Source organism: Onthophagus taurus, chromosome 2 (genome assembly GCF_036711975.1).
Source record: "Onthophagus taurus isolate NC chromosome 2, IU_Otau_3.0, whole genome shotgun sequence".
Lineage (NCBI taxonomy): Eukaryota > Metazoa > Arthropoda > Insecta > Coleoptera > Scarabaeidae > Onthophagus > Onthophagus taurus.
The window spans coordinates 20983336-21000528 of NC_091967.1; the positions used below are offsets into that span (position 1 = coordinate 20983336).

The following is a 17193-nucleotide window of genomic DNA, read 5'->3' on the forward strand; positions in this document are numbered from 1 at the left end:
AATTACATTATTACTATATGCCTTGAATATAATTGTGATTTATTACTTACCCGCGGTAGTTGCGAGGTCAAAATCAAATTAGCTTTCGAAGTACATTTCAATGTTGCTTTTGTAGAATCTTCTCCGTATTTGTTATAAGCTCTACACTCGTACACGCCAGAATTTTCTTCGTAACAATACAAAATATCTAAGATTACAATACCAAAATCGTGGAAAGTTCTGTATCTGTGGCCGTGAGGTAATTTCTTTCCATTGTAATACCATTCCACAACCAAATCTGGATCTGTGACTGGTGTAAGTCTGGCTTCAAAGTGAGCACTTTGTCCTTCAACCAATTTAGTGACATCTGCAATTTGTGTAATAAATTTAGGTGGTTCGGTGACTTCCACTTGAGCTTGAGTTTGTTGGACTTGATAGCTTTCCAATTCTCTAATTTTGGCCAAAGAGTCAGGTTGTAAACTCTCAGTGAAGACGCCACTTCTTCCGTAAGCATTGATGGTGGCTTTTGTGTAATCTTCACCATATTCATTACTTGCTTTACAAACGTATTCTCCAGAGTCATGATTTTGAGTATACGCGATGTCCATCACAACAAAACCAAAGTCTGATACGGTCTTGATACGAGTAGATTGTAAAATTGGTTGACCATTGTGGAACCATTCCACTTTTAATTTAGGATCATTGACAGGAACTAATGTGCATTCAAAGTGAGCTGGTTGGCCATCTTTAAGACCAATAATGTCCTTGAGGTGAGTAGTAAATTTGGGTGGTTGTCCTTTGAGCTTTTCAACGCATTCCAATGTAACGCTTTGTTCGGCTTTACCCCAAGCATTGGTGGCAACGCAAGTGTAAGTGCCAGAATCCTCAGTTTTACAACCAAGGATTTCCAAGACAACCATTCCGAAAGCGTGAACAGTTCGGAATCTGTGACTAGCTTCGATTGCTTTTCCATTGTAGAACCACTCAACTTTCATCGTTTGATCACCGATTGGTGTTAATCCAGCCTCGAAATGAGCAATTTCACCTTCGCTCAGATTGGTGAGCGCTGTAAATTCGGAGGTGAAAACTGGAGCGTGACCTTCATCAACATCAGGTAATGGTTGATCGATTCTGTTAAGAGCATCTTCCAAATCTTGAATCTTTTCAAGACCTTCTTGCCCTTTAGGATGTTGAGTACGATCGATTAGACCGGCTTTGGTGGTGCAATAAATTGTGGTAGATGTATAAGCTTCCCCAGCTTTGTTGGAAGCCTTGCAGGTGTAAATACCTTGATCACGATCGTAAACATCTGTCAAATCTAAGGTTACAAAACCAAAATCGCTGGTAAGTTTAAATCTGGAAGCGTGGTCCAAGGATTTTCCATTGAAGAACCACTCGATCTTTAAGTTCGGATCTTCTTTTGGTTCTACGGTACCTTCGAGGTGCAATGGTTTACCTTCGCTTATCTTGAATTCAGGACCAAGTGGTGTTGTCCATACTGGTTTAGCATATTCTTTTTCAGGACCTGAAGGTTGGCGCTGCATTTTATTGGCATAAGCACTATCAACTTCTTCGACAGCGCTCAAACCTGCTTTTCCTTGAGGATGTTGAGTGTCCCAGATAATCTTGGTCTTATCGGTAGTGCGAAGAGTTCCAGAAGTGGAGGCAGTACCTTTGTTGTTTGTAGCTTTGCATGTATATATTCCAGAATCTTCTGCATAACAATGGTTAATATCCAAACTAACGTAACCAAAATCGTAAGTACTTTTATATCTAGCACCACTGGGAAGTGGTTTTCCATTAACGAACCACTCGATTTTCATAGTTGGATCTTTTGATGGCTCTACGTTACATTCAAAGTGAGCTGAATCGCCTTCAACGTTTTCGACGTTATTAAGATGGCTAACGAAGACTGGCGCATCGTAGGTAGGTTCAGGACGAATAGAGTCTTCGGATCTAGGTGCTTCTAAGGCCTCTAGTTTTGGAATTGCATCAGGATGCAAAGTTTGCCCGAGCAACCAATGTTTATCTTCAATTTTCAATGTGCAAGTGGAGATAGCTTCACCGTAAAGATTGGTGGCTTTGCAAGTGTAGATAGCTGTGTCATCATGTCTTAACCCATTGATGGAAAGAGTTACAAGACCGAAATCAAAGGTGCTTCTTAATCTGGCACCGGTAGTTAATGATATTCCGTTTTTGAACCACTCAACCCTTAAGTTTGGATCAGCTCTTGGTTCTACTTGAGCATCTAGGTAGACGTGTTGTCCTTCAGTTAAGGTATCGTAGCTTTTGAGGTGAGTAGTAAATACAGGTGGTTGTTGTGGTGTTGTATCTATGAACATTTCTGGTACTTTGTTCATTTCAGCTTCTTTCTGTTGAATCTTCTCCCATGCATCGGGATGTAAAGCTTCAGTAGAAATTGTTGATTTGGCTTTAACTTTCATGGAAATTGAAGACACAGCTTCTCCAGATTTATTGATAGCCTTGCACATATAAACTCCGGAGTCATTTACTACCGTGTTCAATACATCTAATGTGACGAACCCGAAATCGTGAGTAGAACGGATTCTTGACCCAATCTTTAACTCTATTCCATTGCAGTACCATTCAAATCTTAAACTTGGATCACCAACTGGTACTACGCGAGCTTCAAAGTGAGCATGTTGACCTTCCCACAACTCTGTTGGTCCGGTAAGTACTTGAGTGAAGATTGGTTTCTCGAAAATTCTTTCAGGTTCTTCTGGTCTTGGTGCTAATGGTTGCTCGAGCTGTTGGATTTTACGCATGCTTTCTGCATGCTGTGTATCCAATTGGATGCTGGCTTTGGCTAAAAAAGTAAAAAAATGTGAAGTTATAAATATTTCATAAAATTTTCTAACCTTAATTGAGTTTTACTTACTTCTAATTCTCATAGATGCAGTCGTAACAGCTTCTCCAAGTGGGTTAGAAGCTCTGCACATATAAACACCCTGGTCTTCATCACGAACGTGCGCAATATCCAAAGAAACATATCCAAAGTCGTGGACTTTGGTGATTCTTGAACTGTCTTCTAGTGGTTTTTCATTTCTAAACCATTCCACTTTCAAAGTTGGATCACCAACCGGAATTAAGCGGCATTCGAAGTGGGCAGTTTCGGATTCATTAATGTTATCAATATTTTGTAACGGTTGAGTAAATACAGGTCGTTGACGAGTAACTGGTTCGTCGATTTCTGGTCTCTTGTATGGTTGGTGTTCTTCTAATTGTCGGATTTTATCCAGACCTTCAGGGCGTTGTGAATCCAAAATAATATTGCTTTTCGCTATTACACGCATTTTGATGGACGATACGCATTGTCCCAAGTTATTAATAGCTTTAACTGAGTATTCACCAGCATCTTCTGGCACAACGTGCCCAATATCAAGGGCAACGTAACCAAAGTCGAAAGTGATATGGAATCTTGAAGCAGATTGTAAAGGCTTTCCATTATGGTAGAATTCAATACGTAAATTAGGATCATGAATCGGTTCAATTTGCGCCTCAAAGTGAGCCGTTTGGCCTTCATATAATTCAGTGGTTCCACGAAGCTCAGTAATAAACCTGGGTGGAAACGGTGCCGGTTCCTCAACTTCTAAACGAGCTGGGTGACCCTGAGCTTCTAATTCTCTGATCTTTTCCAATCCTTCTGGATGTTGGGTGTCAAGGATGATACTACGGCGAGTACCAACATTAATGGTACAGGTATTTACTGCTTCACCTACTAAATTAGTTGCTTTGCACATATAGGTTCCACTATCTTCTGGGTAAGCGTAAAGAATATCGAGTGCAACATATCCAAAATCGTGAGTGGTTCTAAATCTGTGACCAGTCTTCAATTTAACTCCATTTACAAACCATTCAATCTTCAAGTTAGCATCGTTGATTGGTTCTACGCGGCATTCAAGATGGGCATGCTCACCTTCTTTTAAATTTTCTAAGTTGATTAGAGGAGTTAAGAAGACAGGTTTTTGCATTTGCTGTTCGATTTCTTCTCTCTTTGGCCTTTCATAAGCTTCTAAGTCCTTAATTTTTCTTAATCTTTGCTCATCTAATGTATCAAGTTGAAGTCCAGATTTTCCAACAACGGAAACTCCTGCTGTGGTAACAGCTTCACCAGCAGCGTTTCTAGCACGGCACATGTATGTTCCGTTGTCTTCAGGATAGGCGTGTAAGATATCTAATGCGACAAATCCAAAATCATAGGTGGTTTTGTATCTGGAGCCACTAGGAATGGGTCTACCATTACAGTACCATTCAACTCTCATCGTTGGATCATTAACTGGTGTAAGTGTGGCTTCAAGATGTATTGTTTTTCCTTCCGGTAGATTTTCAACAGGTTTTAAACCTTTACCGAATTGGGGTTTTTCAATAATTACAACATCGTCTTGAGTAGTGCGTTTATAACGAGAATCATCTTCAAGATATTGAATCTTTTGCAAAGCACCTTCGTGTTGTGTTTCTTTAATGATGGATGCCTTCGATTTAATGTTGGTTACGACAGATGATTCTGCTTTTCCTATGCGGTTGGAAGCACGGCATGTGTAAGTACCTGAATCTTCACCATATGCGGTGAGAACATCAAGACTGGCGAATCCAAAGTCGTAAGCAGTACGGAATCTATGTCCAGTGGAGAGAGGTTTTCCATTATGGAACCATTCCACCTTCAAATTGGCGTCTGGATATGGTTCGATTCTGCATTCATAATGGGCACTTTGTCCTTCAAATAACTCAGCAGGTCCGTTCAAATGAGTTGTGAATCTTGGAGCTTGTGTGACTTCAACTTCTTCAGTTTCACGTCTTTGATATTTGGTAGAATCTTCTAATTGTCGCAACTTTTGCAGAGCACCTTCATGCTGAGTTTCCATTTGCAATGATGCTTTGGATTGTACGAATAAGGTGGCTGATGTTACAGCTTCACCAATATCATTAACAGCTCTGCAGGTGTAAGTTCCGGAATCTTCAGGATTAACATACTTCATGTTAAGAGCAACATATCCGAAATCATGCATGGTGGTAAGACGGTTTGATGCTTCAATTTGAACTCCATTCCTAAGCCATTCTACTTTCATCCTAGAGTCTCCGACAGGAATTAATCTAGCTTCGAAATGAGCAGCTTGATTTTCAGCAACTCTTAAATCCTTGATTGGAAGGGTGAAGCAAGGAGCTTGAGAAATTGTTTCCTCTTGTACAACTTGACGTTGATATCTGGATGAATCTTCCAAATCTCTCAAACGTTCTAATGCTCCTTCGTGGACAGATTCTCTAACGATGGCTTTCTTAGTTTGAACAACACAAGTAGCTGATGTTACAGCTTCACCTACGGCGTTAGTGGCACGGCAGGTATATGTACCAGAATCTTCAGGGTAGGCGTACAAAATATCAAGCGCAACAAAACCAAAATTATTGGTTTCTGAAAATCTGGAGCCAGATTTTACAGGTTGTCCATTATGGAACCATTCAACTCTCATAGTTGCATCAGATACCGGAATAAGGCGGCATTCGAAATGTGCTCTTTGTCCTTCCTTAATCTCGATGTTCTTTGGAGAAGTTGTAAAGATTGGAATTTGTTTGGTAGTTTCTTCAACGTCTTCTTGACGTTGGTATCGAGAGCGATCTTCTAAATGTTGAATTTGTTGAAGACCTTGTTCATTTTGAGTTTGAGTGACAATTTGAGTTGAGCTAGAACAAGTTAATGAACAGGTAGTTTCGTCAGATCCTACTAAATTAACAGCTCTGCATGTGTAGGTTCCAGAGTCTTCGGCAATTAAATCAATGATGTCAAGAGCTACGTATCCGAAATCGTGAATTGGTCTGAATCTATGTCCTACTGTAATTGGACGACCATTTTTAAACCATTCTACTTTTAAATTTGAATCGGTGATCGGTTCGACTTTGCATTCAAAGTGAGCATGTTGGCCTTCACGCATATTTTCTAAGCTTTTGGGTTTGGTAATGAATTTCGGTGGCACATTAACCACTTCTTCCATATACTCGGTGCGTTTGAAGGCTCTTGAATGATCTTCAAGTTGTTGAATTTTTTCCAATCCACCGGGATGTTGGGTGTCAAAATACAAATCTCTTTTTGGGATAACTTTTACAGAGCAGGATGTAACGGCTTCACCAAGTTGATTCCTAGCTTGGCAGGTGTAAACGCCAGAATCTACTGGGTATACAGATAACAAATCAAGGGCTACGTAATCAAAATCGTAAGCTGGTCTGAATCTATGACCAACTTTTACTGGGCGACCATTCCAAAACCAATCAACTTTCATGCTTGAATCACCAACTGGTTGTAAACGGCATTCCATATGTATGTTTGTACCCTCAACTGTTTCAATGTTGTGTAACGGTCTAGTGAAGTGAGGTGGTTCATAAACAGTTATATCTTCAGATGGTCCATGTTTTTGACGACCTTCTAACATTTGGATTTGTTCCAGAGATTGTTCATGTTGAGTATCCGTAATGATGTCAGATCGGGCAATAACTCTGACTTGGGCAGAAGTATGAGCTGAGCCTAAATGGTTAGTGGCTCTCACTGTGTATTCACCGGTATCAGCAGCAGTTGCATGAATGATATCTAAGGCAATAAAGCCAAAATCGTTGTAAGTTCTGAATCTTGAACCTACGGTGACAGGTTTTCCGTTGCAGAACCATTCAACTCTCATGGTTGGGTCGCCCATTGGTTCCAATCGACATTCTAAATGAATGTTGCGACCTTCGTTCACAGGGCGTGGATCAGATAAAGGTTGGGTGAAGATCGGTTTCGATTTTGAAATTTCTTCAATAACATATTGAGGTTCAACGAATTTGGAGTCCTCAAGAGCACGAGTTTTGTCGTAAGCGGCACGGTGCATGCTTCTGGTGTCAATACTTGAGCGTGCTAAAGAGAAATAACATTTAAAGTATTGTTTATTAAGAAATAAAAAAATTAGTAACTTACTTTCAACAACCATATTAGCGGTGAGTTGGGCTTCACCTAAAGCATTTCTAGCAACAACGGTATACGTTCCGGAATCTTCAGCACGAACGCTCAAGATATCTAAAGCAACGTATCCAAAATCGTGATAAGTTTGAATCCTGTTGGCGGTTTGGATCGGTTTTCCATTACAATACCATTCGGTCTTCATGGTCAAATCGCTTTGAGGTTCTACACGTGCCTCAAAATGAGCACGTTGACCTTCAATAATCTTGTTTGTACCTTTTAAAGGTCCACTAAACTTCGGTTTTTGACTAACTTGGGTTTCATCTTTTTCGATTCGGTTAAATCTAGTAGTGTCTTCGAGGAATTGAATTTTCTCAAGTCCTCCAGGATGTTGAGAGTCCATTACGATATCTTTCTTGCTAATAACACTCAATTGAGCTGTTGTGGTAGCTTGACCCATGGCGTTGTATGCTCTGCAGATGTAATTGCCTACATCGTGAATGGTAACATCCTTGATAGTTAAAGCTACGTATCCGAAATTAAAGAAGGAAGTAATTCTAGAACTGGCTTTGACAGCTTTGCCATCTTTCAGCCATTCTACTCGTAGTGTAGAATCCCCTACTGGTTCTAGGCGAGCTTCGAAATGCGCAAACCCACCTTCGCGAATTCCAATTTGGTCTTTGATTGGTGACTTAAATTCAGGTGGATAAGTACTTTCTGGTGCTTCTTGAATGTACTTATGCATTTGGGATTGTTGATACGCTTCAAGTTCCTCAACTTTTTCGATGTACCTCTGTTGTTCTGGTATTCCTAGGTCTCCAGTGACGGTTGATCTGGCAAAAACTTTAATCGTTGCTGTGCTAATAGCTTCACCAAGATGGTTTACAGCCCTGACTGTGTACGACCCGGCATCTTCGGCACGTAGGTGCATGATATTTAGAGAGACGTAACCGAAGTTGAAAATGGTCGTAATACGCGAGCTGGCTGTGATCGGACGTCCATCCTTGTACCACTCCACCTTCATCGTAGGATCGCTAACAGGAGTTAGTTGTGCCTCAAAGTGAGCATTTCGACCTTCCTGTAGTTCCCCAAGGTCTTGGAGTGGACGGATGAAGTGCGGCTTTTGCGAAGATTTCTCTTCCATACTTTCATGTCTTTCATATTTCGTGTAATCTTCAAGGTGTTGGATGTACTGGAGACTTTCCGGGTGTTGAGATGTTTTCTCAATAGTTGCTCTGGGGGTGATGCTTAGCATTGCTCTGGACATCACCGATCCAGTCGAACTTGTTACACGACAGACATATTCGCCGCTGTCTTGCATTATTAAACTGATGAGGTCAAGAGCTATGAAGCCAAATCTAAAAACTGATGTAGCGCGGGAGCCTATAAAACAACAAGATTAGAGGTTCATAAATAATTAAAAGAAAATGAGGTTATTTAATTATTTTCTTACTTGCTGGTAGTGGTACACCGTTAAGGAACCATTCTACAACCATAGTGGGATCTCCAACAGGTTCGATCCTGGCCTCAAAGTGGACCTTACCACCCTCTATTTGTTGGAGGTCATGCAATGGAATGATGAATTGTGGCGGAGGATACACACGATCCTCTTCTGCGCGGGGTTCGTAAGGTCTTGTTGGTTCGATATGTCGTAAATAAATAACTTCAGGGCCAGGAACGGGTCTAAAAAATTAATAAAAAAATAAATATTGGAAAATGTGTAAATAATATGATATTATTTTATAATCTTACTCAGGTTCGATAACTTTGGTCGGTCGCGGCAGGTGAAGTCTTCTGGGTTCGGGTGGTGGACCCTGTGGTTGTTCAACGAACAACCTTGCTCTTGTAGCAGTGGAGCCAGCTACGTTTTGCGCTGAGCATTGGTACCATGCCGCGTCCGACGCCTTGGCTTTTAAAATATCTAGGGTGGATGCTCCACTTTCAGTCATAATGCGAACATCGGGGCTACTCTGGATGAGGACACCATCCTTCTGCCATGTGATCCTTGGAGTTGGTGTTCCAACTGCTCTGGCTGTGAGGACAACCGGTTCACCTTCCTTCACCGTCATGGTGGTAAATCTCTCTACAAATTTCGGAGCTACAACTTGTTCTTGTTCGATTACGTTCACGTTGCATTGGAAGGATGTTTCTCCGGTTTTATTTCTAGCTACGCAGGTTACGACACCAGAATGATTTCTGGTTACTTTAGTGATCATTAAAGAGTGACTGCCAGATTCGTTAACAAGAATCTTGTGATTAGAATCATTGGTTACTTGTTTTCCGTTTATAAGCCATGTTACTTCCGGGTAAGGCCTTCCAGTAACACGACAATCGAATCTGGTCATTTTTCCTTCGGTAACATCTCTGTCACCACATACTCTCACGAAATTCGGTGCCAGAGTTTTTCCTTCTTCATCTTCTTCAATTTGTTGAGTCGATTTAAAGGTGGATTCGTGGATCAAGCCCTCTTGGGTATGCACGGGCTCAATGGCAAGATAAGCAGAAGAAACAACACATCCTTGCGGGTTTTCGGCGAGAAGGGTGTAGTGGCCAGAGTCCTCATGCTGAGCTTGTTTAACGCGTAGGGTTGCTTGATTGTTAGTGTAAGTGGTCTCGAATTTGGTGGTTGTTTCAGTTATTCTTTGTCCATTTTTAAACCAAGTCAATCTCGGTCGTGGATTTGCTCCAACTTTAGCGGTGAACACAGCATCTGATCCTTCTAACAATTTTGAATTGCGAGGTTTTTGCGATATTTGAGGTGGAGCGGGTGGTCCTAAGGATCTTTCGACGGTTGTTGACATTTGAATATCCTTTTCACCGACAAATCTCCTTGTGATACTCTCCCGAAAAGAAACCTCACGCAGCAATCGATATTCGAAAGTATCTACTTTAAATTCTTCAACGAAAGAACCGTTAGTGTAGGTTGTGGTTTGTTGGACTGTTTTCTTTTGGTAATCCCTCGTCGGAGGCATTTGCATTCCTTCCGGCGAGATATACACGGAGCAGATGGCCTCTCCATATTGGTTACGAGCGGTGCAAACGTATTCTCCCTCATCACCAGGTCCGATTTGATTGATTTGAAGGGTTATATCCCCATTTTGATTGTTATACGAAAATCTATATTTCGTTGATTCGATAAGCGTGGTTCCTTTGCGGGTCCAGCTCACTTGGGGCATCGGTTTTCCGGTCACCCGCCCTTCGAATAGGGCGTTTCCACCCTGGGCAAAGCGAGCGTTGCTAAAGACTTTTTCGAAAACTGGAGGGGCCGCATTTGGACCAAATCCAGTAATCTGCTGAGCTCCAGTAACTTGGTACTGGCCGCCTTGCACTAGAATTAAAAGAAGATTGCTTTTGTTGGTAAGGCGATACTCGAGATTGAATTGCAATAAAGCAGTGTGTAACGTTAGATTGTCAAGGCTGTGGCGATCTAATACCCGTAAAATACGTATTAGATCGTCAAGAATGAAACGTTTAAATTAAATTTTAATAAAGAAGAAATATTTAAAAAGAATTTTTTATGAAATTTTTTAATTGTTTATTAAACTTTTCGAATCATTATCGTAACAAATTAATCGTAATAAATCTTTATTAAAAATTAATAATTACTTCAATTAAATGCTGTGAGTTGTTTAGATACAAATTGATCTTGGAGAAATGGATTGATTTGATGTTGTAAAACAATACGAAGAGATTTTATTCTTTTTCATAAAAGAAAGTTTCAGTTACGCTTTCATTTATATTAAAATATTGCATTTCATGGACAAAAGGGGACTCCTTTTTATTAATTCTTGGCATCGTTTTCAAAATCTCATCACCTTTCCAGGTGGCATAAATTGCCAAGGAGAAAAATTTGTCAAAATCGCGTAAAATAAAGCGGTGACTTATCACGGGTAGGCGTTCACCGAGCAGCTGATGCCAAGAGAATCGCAGGCTGTCCTATTTTCGCTTCATATCGCGTTACACGGGCCATTTTTGGAGCAACTATCTTTACCCCACCAATAGGATTGAAGCTGCAGTAACGCCGCCATCCAGATCTCGTGGTAACTGGGTATTTGCAGTTTTGGAAAGGTGAACCTCTTTTTCATTCTTTTTGGAAACTTTTTTGTTAATCGAAATTTGATCTATTTTTTACTTATTCAAAAATAGAATTATGGGAATTTATCATAACTATTATGTCATATTACGCACATAAATTAACGATAATAAATTTCAAAAATCATAAATATCATCATAAATTAAAATAATTCCAAAAAAGATACATATATGTGTAATAAAATATGTTGTACTACGCATGCGTTACCCCTACCATCAATGGAAATAACCAAATTTATTTTGGATTTGGAAATCATCCATGATTTTGAGACTACTTCTTTAGATAAATATTTAGGTTATAATATCGATATTCATAAAGCGATTCAACAAGAAGATTTTAGTTGGTTTAAAGCGAAATGAACCCAAATCCTCCAGCCACCGTAAAAGAGAATTTTAAAAGCAGGAATAGCGATGATGACAGATGGCTATTAATATAAGAATCTTTTTGGATGACATCCAGATAATTTTTGCGCAATTTCCGCAGCAGCTTATTTTTACGAAATTTCTTTTGACCATCATGCAAAGTAATGAGACTGTATCTGAAGCGAAATGATGATAAATGATGCTAACCTGTCTGCTGACTGGTGACCTGTCTCGTAACATGTTGTTCAGTTCGGCTGACCCTTTGCTGTTGGGTCTGCTGTTGCTGCATTTGCTGCGTTTGCTGTGTTTGCTGTGTTTGCTGGCTGTACTGTTGCTGTTGCGAAATCTGCTGTTGCTTCTTCATCGTTCTCACCACTTGATCAAGCACTTGGGATAGGGGGTCGAAATATCACACGGGGTGATGGAAAAAGCACACAAAAAGAACAAAAAAAAGTATTCGTAGCACAAAAGCGGAATCAAAACGCGAGTTTAGATATAGTTCGTATCGCTGTCGCCTCTTTGGGCTGGTAAAACGGTATCGTCGGCGAAAAACTGTTCAGGTCATAATATTTAGTCCCCGATATACGAAACGTAAGTTTAACCAAGACGTCGGTCGTTTGCGGATTGCGGGCGAAGAGTGAACCAAGTCCCCCGCGTAGAAATGTTAGATCGCGACGATGGCTGGAGGTGGGAAACGTTCTATTCTTGGATACCGACGAACTCCATGACGAGACGAGAGTACACAATCGTCGGGGTGGCTATTTCATACGGAACAACACTTATGTATTTACGTGAGAGGAACATTAAGGTTTACCAGATGCCGTCTACAATATTACAATTATTTCACGATTTATTGCTACACACCCCAATAACTGAATATCGATATAAATCGATTTTATAATTATAAATTTAATATTAAAAACATTAGATTTCATAAATCATAACATCACAAACCTAGTCTTTTTTTTTCAAAACTATTTAATTTAGTTATTTTTAAAATTGATATAATTGGTAAAAAATCTGATATCTAAAGTGTTTATTTAACGAAACTAAAATTTTTTTCGACTCATTCCTTGTTGACCTATTTTTGAGCGATACCCAAAACTTTTGAATCACTTTCTTTTTTAAATCGACGAATTTTCTGGACGATCTCATCCATAGAAAGGGGGGAGAGAGGATCCGGGTGTTATTTTTGCGCATGCATAATTCTGGAGCATTGGGCGAAATGTTTCCAAAAAAAAAAAAATCGAAAAGAAACACGCGATAATATTTCAAAGAAACAAAGTAATTTTTCATTCTTAAAATAATCCTCAAAAAAAACGAAGAACTTAATTTACCATTTCATGTATTAACGATTACAACAATAAAATGAGACTTTAAGTAAAAATGTATATGCTTTATTTAGGTTTCTTATTTAAAAAAGAACACTAATTAACATCTCATATAGTATAGTTTTTTTTATAACGAGATGAAAATATGTAGTGATTAACGAATGAAGCACAGAAGTGAACTAATAATAGATGGGGATGAGTAAGTGACGTCGTGCGTTGTTTTTCTAAATTTGTCCTAAGTGTTGAGGAACTGTTGACTTACCCACATGGTGCATGAACGCAGGAGATGGTGAAGTTGGCCGTTCATATCTAGCAAACTCCGGAGACATCGTTCTATCAGCTGTACTCATTTGTCGATATGTTCCGTACATATGGGAGGGAACTCCTTAAAAAATTTGATTTATTTAAAAAAAAATCAGGATTGAAAGAAAAAGAATAAATAGAAAAGAAAAAGCAAAATCTCTATAACAATTTTGTTGTTCGACGATAGGTGTTGATAAAAAATTACTCTTTTAGATTCTACACGTAAAATTGAATACTTATATCATAATACAGGGTGCCCGAAAATTGCATTCATATATTTAAAGGTGTGATTCTACATAAAAATCATGAAGAAAAGTTCATATAAAGGTGTGTCCTAAAATGCTTCCTAAGGGAGGTAGAGCGCTTTGAAGAAGACGTTCAATATGTGGTTATTTCTCATTATTTCAAAAACTGCTAGGGTTAGAAACACGAAATTTTGCATATCTAGCTATTTTTACGAGGCGAATACGATAATCGAATAAAAAATTAAAAGGAATGTGCAGTTGCAGAAATAAGGGATAGGGGGCGCAATTTATTTCCCATATTTTTTTCTGCTTTGATCTTTTCACTATTTTAACCTCAAAATTAGAATCTACGGAAAAAAATACATAAAAAATGTTCTGCTTATAAAATGGTCTACGACCACTCGTTTTCAAGATAAATAATACTAACTAAAATACTGCACACAAACATGTGTATTAAACTATCATTAAAAATCTTAATAGGCTTCTTTCATTGGTTTGAATTAACCTGTCAAATGGGTGATAAAAAATTACTTCGTACATTGTCTACAAAAATGTCTGCGAATCATGGTTAATTTTATCAAAATGACTCAAAAGATGATTATTACTAATTTTTCATAATAACTTAAAATTTTACCAAAACCTTAATAAAAACAATCTAAACAAAACGTATTAACAATTTAACAAAAATAAAAAGTTTAACTTAAAACATTAACAAAAAGCACTTAAATTTTTAACAAATAACACCAAAAAAAGTTATAAGATTTGTTCAAAAATTCCACCATCCATGTCAATGCAACATCTCACTCGTTTAATTAATGAACGTCTTACTTTCCAAAAAATACTTTGTTTCGAATAGTGTTACAACCGTCCCTTACACGTTGTTCTAGCTCTTCGACATTGTTAACTGGTGTTGCATACACTAAATATTTAAGGTAGCCCCAGAGAAAGAAGTCTATGGGATTCAAGTCCGGCGAACGTGCGGGCCATGCTACGGGCGCTCCTCGACCTATCCATCTTTCACGGTAGGTTTCATTTAAATATTGCCGTACTTGAACGCTGAAATGAGGAGGAGCCCCATCATGCATAAACAACATTTCCCTTCGTGTTTGATACACCACTTCTTCCATCAGTTCAAACAAGGGATTTTGCAAAAAGTTAAGATAACTTGTACCGTTGAGACGGTTATGAAGTACATGCGGACCAATTAAATGATTCCCAATAATACAAACCCATACATAAATAGAAAATCTTTCTTGATGTTTCGTGGCTAAAACATTGTATGGGTTTTCATCGTCCCAAACATGGATATTATGGAAGTTAATGACGCCATCTCGGGTAAATCCAGCTTCATCGGTAAACAACACTTTTTCCGGAAAATTTCTGTCATGGCGCCATTGTTCCATAATCCAACGACTGAACTGTAGTCTTGGGATGCTATCGGTGAGTTTTAAGGCCTGCACCTTTTGGTAATGATATGGATGCAGTAGCTGATCTTTAAATACCTCCCAAACGGTAATTTTCGGCATATTTTCTTGTACCGATAATCTCCTAGTGCTTACCGTAGGATTGATAGCTACTGCATCGAGCACCCTTTCTTCCACTTCTACAGTCCTCGTAGTGCAAGATCTTCCACAGTCGTAACGATTTTCCTTAAAGCGCCCAGTTTAACACAATCTTTCATGAATAGAAGCGAACATTCGTTTACAGGGAAGTTGTAGATTTGGAGATCGTTCTGCGTACAATCTTCGTGCTTCTCTGGCATTTCCATCAGCTCTACCGTACGTAAAGTGAATGTTTGCCATCTCTTCGTTTGAGTGTTGAACCATTTTGATTTAATTAAACGTAAATTATGTATAGTGGTTGTTGCACTAAAATAATTTTTTATCGACCGCTTGACAGCAAAGATCAACAAATGAAAGGAGCCTACTAAGATTTTTAGTGATAGTTTAATACACATGTTTGTGTGCAGTATTTTACTTAGTATTATTTATCTTGAAAACGAGTGGTCGTAGACCATTTTATAAGCAGAACATTTTTTATGTATTTTTTTCCGTAGATTCTAATTTTGAGGTTAAAATAGTGAAAAGATCAAAGCAAAAAAGAAATATGGGAAATAAATTGCGCCCCCTATCCCTTATTTCCGCAACTGCACATTCCTTCTAATTTTTTATTCGATTGTCGTATTCGCCCCATAAAAATAGCTAGATATGCAAAATTTCGTGTTTCTAACCCTAGTAGTTTTTGAAATAATGAGAAATAACCACATATTGAACGTCTTCCTTAGGAAGCATTTTAGGACACACCTTTATATGAACTTTTCTTCATGATTTTTTATGGAGAATCACACCTTTAAATATATGAACGCAATTTCCGGGCACCCTGTATATCAACAAAATAAGTTACACAGTAAAAATTACACAATCAAAATGGTGTAACTTTTCCTTGTTATAAGAAAAACTTCTGTAATAATGTGTTTTTTTTTAATTTGGCCATTAATTTATCGTAATCCTAAATTTATAAATTATGTTCAAGTAGAACATTTTAGTTTTAATTTGAGAGTTAAATCAATCAGTAATTAGTAGAAATCGTTTGTTACTATGTAATAACAATCTAAAGAATTATTACAAAAATTAAAAATCAATTGTATATATTCCTATACAACGGGAAACTCCTAGAACTTGATACATACACGCGGTAAAATTTGCGACATCGATTAAAAGTATATGTTCATATTTTACGGTGAAAAATCGTAGTGAAATTTGTGAATGTTATAGATTTATTAATTAATATCATCAAAAGTAGATAAATGTAAGTAGCTTTTTCGTATTTCTTTATTATTTCAGTATTGCGCATTTATAAGAGGTTAACCTAGGTAAGCTCGACGTTCCGTTACAAAGTCTTTTTACAGTTTATAGTGAGTCACAACTGAAGTATTTTCAGTCGTCAGCAACCAAAAGAAAAAGAAAAGCGATCTTTCTTTAGAATTTAAAGCTAAAATTTTGGATAGCAATTGGACAAGATCCTAACTGTATAGGAAAACATTTTGATGCGAAATCGTCATCATGTCAAGGAAAAAATGGAAACAGCTCTACTAATATAATTGGAAGATGGCACAGAAAAAAGTCCCAGTACATGGAAATGCAATCAAGCAAACAGCATTATGCCTTTATAGACAGATTGAAGAAAGAGAGCTGAGGAGTTCATCTCTTAATCAACAAAACAGAAAGATTTCTGTATTAGACGTTGGATGACATGTTCTTTTAGAATGTATGCTTTCCATAATATAAAAATTGTGCTCTTTAATTTTCGTAAGTCTTGTTTGTGAATTACTCATAGCCTATGCTGGGAATAAGATCCATATTCTACGTTACAATAAGATTAGACAAATAAGAAACACACCAACTTTATGTATACGCTAAACCGATGGTCAAAAATCTTCCAGTGTGTCTATCAATTTTTTGAACCTGAACTTTGAGTTTTTTTGATTTTAACCTCATCATAATTTGTTTTGAAATGAAAAAACGAGTTCTCTCTTTACAAAACTTTGCTGTTTTGACTAAAACTGAATGATTTTCTAATATAGTTAATCATCAACCTTAATTCCGTTAATTCCAATATGACGAAAAAAGATCGCATGTTTCTCCTTCCATAAACACTATTATTAAAAAATGTGTTCTCATCACCATTCAAAAGGATATATTTTTTTCAATAATATTGAAAAGATAAAAAAAATTTCGATTCCGACAAAATTGTTATTACAGACTTATTTTTCAAAAATGTGCAGACGATCCGAAACCTTCATGTATGATTTGAAACATGTTTATAATACATTTATATCTCTTAATATATCCCATAATACAGGGTCGCTGATATGTATGGAAACGGTCAGTTAAGTAAGATAGCTAGCGAAAAATGTTAAGATACAAAAGTTTTAGTGTTT

General features: G+C 37.9%; 1 protein-coding gene across 23 annotated transcripts in view; it reads right to left on the minus strand.

The window, feature by feature from the left end:
• The window catches only part of LOC111425955 (titin), a 131007-nt gene that overhangs the window by 75110 nt on the left and 38704 nt on the right, over positions 1–17193 (minus strand). For 22 of the 23 annotated variants that reach the window (XR_011639758.1, XM_071194473.1, XM_071194480.1 and 19 more), the window contains 6 exons: positions 12968–13090; positions 8672–10247; positions 8373–8602; positions 6938–8302; positions 2879–6877; positions 51–2806 (listed from right to left, as the gene is read on the minus strand). Coding sequence is in view for 22 of the 23 variants with exons in the window: in XM_071194473.1 (XP_071050574.1) it covers positions 51–2806; positions 2879–6877; positions 6938–8302; positions 8373–8602; positions 8672–10247; positions 12968–13090 (10049 nt within the window). In the remaining variant the exon portion in view is untranslated. Of the gene's footprint in view, positions 1–50; positions 2807–2878; positions 6878–6937; positions 8303–8372; positions 8603–8671; positions 10248–11581; positions 12032–12967; positions 13091–17193 lie in introns of those variants that run through there. The other variant, XM_023060248.2, reaches the window with a different exon arrangement.